At 46.2% G+C, this 10,755-nt stretch overlaps 1 protein-coding gene across 1 annotated transcript; it reads right to left on the reverse strand.

Annotated features, from left to right (window-relative positions):
- Positions 1–326: 326 nt before the first annotated feature.
- gdf5 (growth differentiation factor 5) lies at positions 327–9,133 on the reverse strand. Its single transcript, XM_034531822.1, has 2 exons — positions 7,911–9,133; positions 327–1,867 (listed from the first exon to the last, which is right to left on the reverse strand). Exons 1-2 carry the CDS (start codon positions 8,716–8,718, stop codon positions 891–893), a joined length of 1,785 nt encoding a protein of 594 aa, XP_034387713.1. The 5' UTR covers positions 8,719–9,133; the 3' UTR covers positions 327–890.
- Positions 9,134–10,755: the final 1,622 nt, after the last annotated feature.

Here is a 10,755-nt window from a genome sequence, read left to right on the forward strand (position 1 = left end):
TAACTTCTTGTAACTTCTTGTAACTTCTTGTACCTTCTTCTACCTTCTTGTACCTTCTTGTACCTTCTTCTACCTTCTTGTACCTTCTCTTAACTTCTTGTAACTGTCCACTAAACTCGCAGCACTTTAAAAAGCGACCTGAAAAACCCTTTAAACCAAACAGTCACTCTCGGGTTAAACTGTGATTTGGCATCTGAAAGTCTTGTGAATTCCTCCGATAGTTTAGTCTACAGAGGCTGGGGGCAGAGGTTTGGACTGATAGGAGTTTGGAGCTCAGACAATTAGACATTTTTTATTGAAAAGTAGTTTATGCAACTTTCCCACATTCAGAGCAGGTCAGATTTGCACTTCATCACTGGCCTGTATTTATACATCAGAAATTCTTTGCATGCTTCGTGAAAAAGTCTTGGATTAGACACACAAATGACTCCTCATTGTTGCATCTGAATGGGCAAAGGCACAATGGCAGATAAGTGCTGGAAAAAAGGGCATTTTTGAGTATAATTCTCTAATGTTTCAATAGCATTACACGCAAACTTTTTACACCAATCAGAACACAGATACAAATCTGAAGAGAGCAAACTAAAGCAGTTACGATCTGTTTTGAGTCTGATATGAGATCAGAACTTTAATCCAAAGGTGTCTCTGTTTTTTGTTTGGCTTCTCTCGGCCGCGTCGTCCTTATCGCCATCAACATCGCACACGAGTTCTGGTCAAAGGGCATTACCCCCACGAGTTCATCTTGCTCTGCTTAGTCTTTCACAGCGTCCAGCGGTCTTTGGTATGCAGTCTGGAGGTCCACTTGAGTGTGAGGAGTAACGTCTGTTGCACAGCACTGAGTTCGCTTTTCATCAAACCTCAAAGTGGAGGGCAGGATCTGGCTTCCTCTGCTACCTGCAGCCACACGACTCCACCACCATGTCCTCGTACTGCTTGTAGACCACGTTATTGGCCGAGTCGATGTAGAGTATGCTGATTGGGCTGAGTCGGGTCGGGACGCAGCAGGTGGGTGGCGTGGACTCCGGGTCCATCGAGTTCATCAGGGTCTGTATGATGGCGTGGTTGGTGGGCTCCAGGTGCGAGCGGATGGGGAAGTCGCAGACGCCGTCGCAGTGGAAGGCCTCGTACTCCAGCGGCGCGATGATCCAGTCGTCCCAGCCCATCTCTTTGAAGTTCACGTGGAGTCGTCTCCGGTGGCACCGCGGCCTCGTCTGCATCTTCACCACCTGGTGCTGGGGGAGGGTCTGCAGCGGCGGCGGATGCGGCTGCAGAGGTTTTTTGGCCGCCCTGGCAGCAGGAGCTCGGCGCATTCGCCGCTGGGTGAACAGGTATTCGTAGACGGTTTTGTTGTCGTGGCCTGACCGCGCTTTGATCTCGTTGTAGAAAAGGTCGCGCTTCTTGCTTTTGCCAAACGCCAGGAAGAAGGCCTTTTCCTTGTTGGTCCTGCCGTGTCGGGCAAAGCCCAGAGAGCGCAGGTCCACGGGCCGACCGCCTCTGTGCTCCAGGGCCTCGAGGTCAAAGCACAGCTGCTGGGGGTGCTGTTTCTGCTGGTTTTTGAATCCCTTGAAGATTTTCCACACGTCAAACACTTCCCATTTTCCACCGAATCCGCCGAGCAGGTCCTCCAAGGTCTTCGTCTGGACCGGGACAGCCAGTTGTTTCCCTGAAGCGCAGGTGGACAGCTTCAGGCACGGGGACGAGATTCCTCCACCGCCTCCGTCGGAGGCTGCGGATCCCGTTGAGGCCCTGCGGGGGTCAGACAGGCGCTTCCTCAGGATGCGTAGCTCGGCCCCCAGGAGCCCGTCTCGTTCCAGGGAGCTGACGTTGAAGTGATACCTCTGGCGTCTGAGCTGTGGCCCACGCTCGTCTGTGAGGGAGGACAGAGACAGACAGTCAGTTCCAGCATGGACACACATGAAGAGTGCAGGCGCAAGCAGATGTTAACACACACATGCACATACAGCTGCAAAGACGCACAAATACAAAGACTACAAAGATCAGTCAACTGATCAGAAAAATGAATCTGAAACTATTTTTTTTCACAAGCTAAACTTTTGCAAAACATTGACTGGTTCCAGATCCTCAGATTAGGATGATTTCATGCTTTTTGAAAATCTTTGGATGTTGGACATTTGAAAACATCACCTTTGGCTGTGGTCAATGTGGTCGTTGGTTGTAGCCCCAATGCACTCACAAACCACCGGCAAGAAAACCCAGTCAAGGGCAAGAATAACAGAAAATATTTACACATTTCCTTTGAGCACGCTAACAGTCCTCTCACACACACACACACACACACACACACACACACACACAAAAACATCAGCAGGAATGAACTGAATGGTGTGTAATGTTTTCATTTGTTGTCAGTGAGGGAAACCAGTGAACTTCCATGTCTAAATGGAATCCAGTAATGAAATCCACTAAAGTACACACACACACACACACACACACACACACACACACACACACACACACACACACACACACACACACACACACACACACACACACACACACAGCAGCAGCAGATCTCCGGACTCTGCTCACTTCTTCTCACGTCATTCTCCTCCTCTTCCCATTCAGGACTTAAGCATGCATTGAAAAGTACATTAGAACCAGACAGGGAGACCACATCGGACTGAAAACTGTTAGTATGGACCTGCAGCTATTTCACTGCCGACAGACAGTTAACCAGCATCTGCTGTAGAGGAAACAAACCATCACACACACACACACACACACACACACACAAAAACACACACGCACACACACAAAAACACACACACACACACACACACAAAAACACACACACACACACAAAAACACACACACACACACACACACACAAAAACACACACACACACACAAAAACACACACACACACACAAACACACACACACACCCACACACAAACAAAAACACACACACACACACACACAAAAACACACACACACACACACACACACAAAAACACACACACACACACACACACACAAAAACACACACACACACAAACACACACACACAAACACACACACAAAAACACACCCACACACCCACACACACACACACACACAAACACACACACACAAACACACACACACACACCCACACACACAAATACACACACACACCCACACGCACACAAACACACACACACAAACACACGCACACACACCCACACACACAAATACACACACACACCCACACGCACACAAACACACACACACAAACACACACAAACACACACAAACACACACACACACACAAACAAACAAACACACACACAAACACACACACAACCCCACACACACACACACACAAACACGCACACACCCACACACACACACACACACACACACACATGCTGGCACTTCCTAGTAGAAGATCTGATTAAAGCTCAAACAGAGTCACGTACTTTAAAAACAAAGGAAGAGCTGAAGTTATTAAGAGATAAGCATGTGCACTACATTACATGTTTATTATCTAATGCAACACTCCGACAACAAGGAGTGAAGTTTACATTGAGATTTCCTTGGTAGCGCTCGTTCATAACGACCTGAGCGAGGGGCCTCAGGTGGGCGGCATAGACTTCTATACAACCAGAGGAGTCGCCCCCTGGTGGTCAGGAAAGAGAATGCAGCTTTAACACATGAAGCATAGACTTCTATACAACCAGAGGAGTCGCCCCCTGGTGGTCAGGAAAGAGAATGCAGCTTTAACACATGAAGCATAGACTTCTATACAACCAGAGGAGTCACCCCCTGGTGGTCAGGAAAGAGAATGCAGCTTTAACACATGAAGCATAGACTTCTATACAACCAGAGGAGTCGCCTCCTGGTGGTCAGTAGAGAGAATGCAGCTTTAACACATGAAGCATAGACTTCTATACAACCAGAGGAGTCGCCCCCTGGTGGTCAGTAGAGATAATGCAGCTTTAACACATGAAGCATAGACTTCTATACAACCAGAGGAGTCGCCCCCTGGTGGTCAGGAAAGAGAATGCAGCTTTAACACATGAAGCATAGACTTCTATACAACCAGAGGAGTCACCCCCTGGTGGTCAGGAAAGAGAATGCAGCTTTAACACATGAAGCATAGACTTCTATACAACCAGAGGAGTCGCCTCCTGGTGGTCAGTAGAGAGAATGCAGCTTTAACACATGAAGCATAGACTTCTATACAACCAGAGGAGTCGCCCCCTGGTGGTCAGTAGAGATAATGCAGCTTTAACACATGAAGCATAGACTTCTATACAACCAGAGGAGTCGCCCCCTGGTGGTCAGGAAAGAGAATGCAGCTTTAACACATGAAGCATAGACTTCTATACAACCAGAGGAGTCACCCCCTGGTGGTCAGGAAAGAGAATGCAGCTTTAACACATGAAGCATAGACTTCTATACAACCAGAGGAGTCGCCTCCTGGTGGTCAGTAGAGAGAATGCAGCTTTAACACATGAAGCATAGACTTCTATACAACCAGAGGAGTCGCCCCCTGGTGGTCAGTAGAGATAATGCAGCTTTAACACATGAAGCATAGACTTCTATACAACCAGAGGAGTCGCCCCCTGGTGGTCAGGAAAGAGAATGCAGCTTTAACACATGAAGCATAGACTTCTATACAACCAGAGGAGTCACCCCCTGGTGGTCAGGAAAGAGAATGCAGCTTTAACACATGAAGCATAGACTTCTATACAACCAGAGGAGTCGCCTCCTGGTGGTCAGTAGAGAGAATGCAGCTTTAACACATGAAGCATAGACTTCTATACAACCAGAGGAGTCGCCCCCTGGTGGTCAGTAGAGATAATGCAGCTTTAACACATGAAGCATAGACTTCTATACAACCAGAGGAGTCGCCCCCTGGTGGTCAGGAAAGAGAATGCAGCTTTAACACATGAAGCATAGACTTCTATACAACCAGAGGAGTCACCCCCTGGTGGTCAGGAAAGAGAATGCAGCTTTAACACATGAAGCATAGACTTCTATACAACCAGAGGAGTCGCCCCCTGGTGGTCAGTAGAGAGAATGCAGCTTTAACACATGAAGCATAGACTTCTATACAACCAGAGGAGTCGCCCCCTGGTGGTCAGTAGAGATAATGCAGCTTTAACACATGAAGCATAGCCTTCTATACAACCAGAGGAGTCGCCCCCTGGTGGTCAGGAGAGAGAATGCAGCTTTAACACATGAAGCATAGCCTTCTATACAACCAGAGGAGTCGCCCCCTGGTGGTCAGTAGAGAGAATGCAGCTTTAACACATGAAGCATAGACTTCTATACAACCAGAGGAGTCGCCCCCTGGTGGTCAGTAGAGATAATGCAGCTTTAACACATGAAGCATAGCCTTCTATACAACCAGAGGAGTCGCCCCCTGGTGGTCAGGAGAGAGAATGCAGCTTTAACACATGAAGCATAGACTTCTATACAACCAGAGGAGTCACCCCCTGGTGGTCAGGAGAGATAATGCAGCTTTAACACATGAAGCATAGACTTCTATACAACCAGAGGAGTCGCCCCCTGGTGGTTAGGAGAGAGAATGCAGCTTTAACACATGAAGCATAGACTTCTATACAACCAGAGGAGTCTCTCATTGATATGTGAACAAGATAATGTAAAATAGTTTTTTTCCTGTAGGTTTCTCCCTTATTTCTTCTTCAACTGATCTGAAAGCATGAAACATGTGACAACATACAGGAGAGGTGGAAAGGCAGAGAAAGAAAAGGGGAAGTGAGTTAATGGGAACAAGTGAGGGGGAAGAGACGTGTCAGGCCATCAGTTACTCCTTCGCTCAACAAGCGGAGGAGGTCACCGGCCATTTGCTGAGGACACACTAAGCAAATAAAGCCCAAATTAAAAGTACATTAAGTGCTTGAAATGTAAACCTTTAGCCGGGCTAGAAATATTAAACTCTGGTCATTTAAACATTGTTTTAAACAGTTTTACACCGTAAAGATAACATTACACAGGGGGGCCACCCTACTTGTGGCTGCGAGGAGTGTTTATTTACCCTCCTGAGGCCGTATATCACTGACAGCAGCAGTGCTGCCAGTGACCGGCCAGATGGCCAGAAACACACAGAAATCATAACGCAACTGCACACACACAGAAATATGTACGTATAAATAAATACACATGTACATGCATGTTCAGGGCCCCTGGAAACGTGTTTTCAAATCTAAAATATTTCTCGCTAATATTCAATATTCGTGACTGAATAAGAAGCAACCAAAGTGAAAAACTCAGCAAATTTTCATCTGAAAATTGCACGACACGATTGATGAAGCCGTGGAAATCAGATGGTTAGCTTAGCTTAGCATAAAGACTGGAAACGGAGGGAAACCGTGAGTCTGAGATGATCACTGACAGGTTATATATCATTTGAACATGAACATGCATGAACATAACCCCGCCTATAATAAACAAACATGTTTGTACACTAAACAAATGTAACAAAGAGACATAATGTATCAATCACCTTTACGAGTGTTATTGGTGGCTTGTGTTGCCATAGCCAGGCGAGCTGTTTCCCCTTGTTTCCATTCACTATGCTAAGCTAAGCTAACTGGCTGCAGCTCGAGTGACGTTTAGCGGCTTCCTGCAGCCTTGAACTCCGCTCCAACATCTTTTCCCATCGTTCCCTCCAGACGCCCACATCAGACGATTGACAGCCCTGTTTCCTGTGACCTCCAGACGGGTGTTTGACCCCCAGTCCTCTCCACACCCAGAGCCCAGAATCCTCCTCTCGGCTCCCTTGTCTCCCTTCTCAATCAGCTCTCTATGCGGTGACTCACATAATATCAAAGAAATACTCAATCGGTGATGTTCACGTCCCTCACACCATCACACAGAGTGTAATAGCTTGCACCACTAATACTTCAAATGAGAGATATAAAGACAATATAGAACAGATTTATTATGCTCTCAAAGGGGCCTCCGTGTACATGTATATTATAGATATACATATATATGCATATATATATATATTATAGATATACATATATATGCATATATACATATATATGTATATATATATGCATATATATGTATATCTATAATATACATATATATGCATATATATATGTATATATATGCATATATATATATGTATATTATAGATATACATATATATTGGCAGTTCAATCCCCGCCCTAGTCGATGTGTCCTTGAGCAAGACACTTAACCCTGCATTGCTCCCCGTAGCTGTGTCTACGGTGTATAATGTAAAGTGTCTTTGAGTATCTTGAAAAGCACTATATAAATTAAATGGATTATTATTATTATTATTATTATATATGTATATTATATATATATGTATGTATGTATATTGTATATATATGTATATTATATATATATAATATATATGTATACATATATGTATATTATATATGTATATATGTATATAATATATATATGTATAATGTACATATGTACATATATATAATATATATGTATATTATATATATATGTATAAATGTACATATATATACTATATATGTATATATATATATGTATATTATATATATGTATATTATATATGTATACATATATATGTATATTATATATATATATATATGTATATTCTATATATATGTATACATGCATATATATGTATACATATATAATATACATATATCTATTATATACATATATATTATATATATGTACATATATATATATATATGTATATTATATATGTATGTATATATTTATATTATATATTATATATATGTATATATATATATTTGCTTATGTAAACAAAGCGAATAAAGACATATCACGTGATGTCACGTCATCAGATTCTCATGTGTGTTCATGTTCAGAAAGGTTTGTTCGATGTGGAAATCAAACGGAATAAGAAGGTGTCCCGGTCCCCGGTCCCCGGTCCCCGGTCCCCGGTGTGTGGTTTACCGTGTCCTTTATCCACGAAGCTGGTGATGGTGTTGGCCAGACCCGCGTCGTGCAGGGCGCTGCTGTTCAGGTCCCCGCTGGACAGAGACCAGTACAGCGACAGCATGTAGTCGTGCGGGGTGACCAGCGGCTGTCTGGGGTGCGCCCCCCGGGGCTGGCTGCTGACTCCCCGCTGCGCCGCCGGGCCGCGGACCGTGGCTCCGTGTGGAGGTCCCGTGCGCACCGGAGCAGCTGCACCCGCTCTGGCAGCGACTTTCCCCAAGTTCTTCCCCGGTGAGCCAACACCTCCACCCCCGGCAGCCGCAGTCCCGACTCCCTTCCCCGCTGCGTGTGCGCTGAACGCCGCGGGAGCGTGCGCCTTCACGGGAGCGTCCCCGCCGGGCAGCCGGGAGCGCGCGGCCTCTCTGCGCCCCGAGCTGACCGGGTGCTGCTGCAGCTGGGCCCGGTTCACCGGCACGGAAGACGCAGTAAGTTTGCTTTTAGTCACCGTCGTCTCGCCCTTGATTACCAGGGGCTCTGCGCGGATCCGCGTAATCCTCCCCGGACTCACCGGGGACGGTTTCCACGTCCCGGGAGCGGTCACCGGTTGTCTGCTCGCGGCGGCCGGTGAGGACCTACCGATTCCTCTGTCGGTTCTTCCGTGGACGTGCACTCCTTCCCCACCGCCTGCCGCGCGCTCTATCGCCTCTCCAAGCCGGTGGTGCTGGTGCTCGGTCGGTCTGGTCCGGCTGAGTGACCCGAGGACAGGATGCAGGTACATGAGAGTCCAGCAGCTCAGCAGAAGAGAGACACGCGTCACCACTTTCATCCTAAAGCCCTTGTGCCTCTTGCCAGGCCGTCATCGTATTAAGTCCGCGCAGAATGAATTGACCTTAGAAAAGAAGTCGTGCCTGGTCCGGGTCCTTCAGTCGTGCCTGGTCCGGGTCCTTCAGTCGTGCCTGGTCCGGGTCCTTCATCCCCTGAGTCCGCTCTGCGCTGTGCCGGAGGCGGAATGAAGGAACAGAGCTTCTCCCGTCTGCAGGCGGCTGTAGACACACGCGAGGTTGTAAAAGCAGAGATGTGGACTGTAAGTGGGTTTCACGAGTTGAAGAAACAAATCCTGCAAACCCGCATCCTCCCATCCGTCATCGGTGAGAACCATGGTGCTGCAGAGACCCGGTCTGCGCGAGGACCAGGAACCAAAGGAACGGGGACTCGGCTAAACTCTGCACGGTTCTGCTGGATATCTTGTAAGAAGCTTCTTTAAATCCCACTCTTTTTTTCCAAGAGAGGCAAGAATGGCGTAATGTCACCCCCCCCCCCCCCCCCCCCCCTCAAAGTTTGAACTCCGTCCAGTGAAAATATCTCACTCACACACCAACCTGCAGGTGCGCGAGGACATCCTCCAACAGACCTGCGCAGGAATTGGAAACGGAATTCCAGAAAGCTGTTTTAATTACGGCGTGATGTCATGCTGTCCAACTCATTTAACAGCAATATTTCTTTTTAAATCTTCCTCCCCTCTTTCCACCGATGACTCACGCGAGCTTTAACTCCCCCCCCCCCCCATCATCATCATCATCATCATCATCATCATCATCATCATCATCATCAAGAAAAGGAGAAAATAAAAACGTTGCATTATGTCATTTGAAGTGAGCAGTTTTTCTAGGCTTCCACTTTGTCCAAACAGAGAGTTGTCACACACACACATGCACACACATGCACACACACATGCACACACACACATGCACACACACATGCACACACACACATGCACATGCACTAGGTGTGTTGATGCCTAGACCCAGTTTTTACTTTTAGGCCAATGATTAAAAAACAGCGTTCCTCCACCAGAACGTGTTTTAAATAAATATGGAACCGTTAAGTTATTACCAGCCCAGTTGCTGGAGAAAATGTCGGCATTGTTCATATCTGCAACCAAAGTTTCATGAATGTGTTTAATATCAGAAACGATGACACGAGGTTCACGTTATGAAGCGATTGGTTAGTTCTGTGCATCTTGAAACATGTCAAACATTCATCTTAATGTAATGCTGCCTGTTTATGAAACATAGATTCTTCTCCATCTATCAAAGTCTGTCTGCATCTTTGCGATTAATGGAGAGAAATTCCGATCATATAAGCCTTCGAATTACAAGAATTCAAGAATTTGATACAAGAATGACAAGAATTTGGTGAAGATGCCCAGATATTTGAATTCAGAATCACACTCGTGAAGAAGCAGTTGCATTCCTGGAGTCCTTATTGAAAAATGTAACTCCAGAATGTTCCAAGGTGCCTAAGTATTAAAACTAATGCAGGATCAGAAATATAAACTAACAAACCGTCGACATACAGCTCAGTGCTCCATCAGTGAATTCCTTTCCTGTTGCTTTAAGAGCAACGGATACGGTTCGATAGCTAAGGTGAATAGTGAGGGACTTAGAGGGCACCTTGACGGGACCACAATGCAGGCCCCGTGAGAGCAGTAGGGGACTCATAATTACGGCCACGAGAGGGCGCCGTCACCTGAGCGTAAACACAGATTAAACAACTGACGCTGTTGTTCTTCTGCGACTTTGTGTTTCATCTGCTCAGCTTTAAGCAAAAGAAAGGACAGAAAATGGAGAGAGGGGTCACAGGGTCGACCCGTGAACACCCAGCTTGACATTTCTTTATTTCCCTTCCTTTCGCCGGAGGACAGTGGGGCCTTGGTTTTGATTCTAAAACTCGTTGCCAGTTTAATTTATGATGCCACAATCAGCGCCAGCTCAGCGCCATGAATTTAGTTTAGACCACGCTCTTGATTAGCAGCCAGAAAGCTTGGGTTCAAAGTTTGAGATGTTGGCAGTGGAGGAGGGTC

This window comes from Cyclopterus lumpus, chromosome 5, assembly GCF_009769545.1.
Source record: "Cyclopterus lumpus isolate fCycLum1 chromosome 5, fCycLum1.pri, whole genome shotgun sequence".
NCBI classification, from domain to species: Eukaryota; Metazoa; Chordata; class Actinopteri; order Perciformes; family Cyclopteridae; genus Cyclopterus; species Cyclopterus lumpus.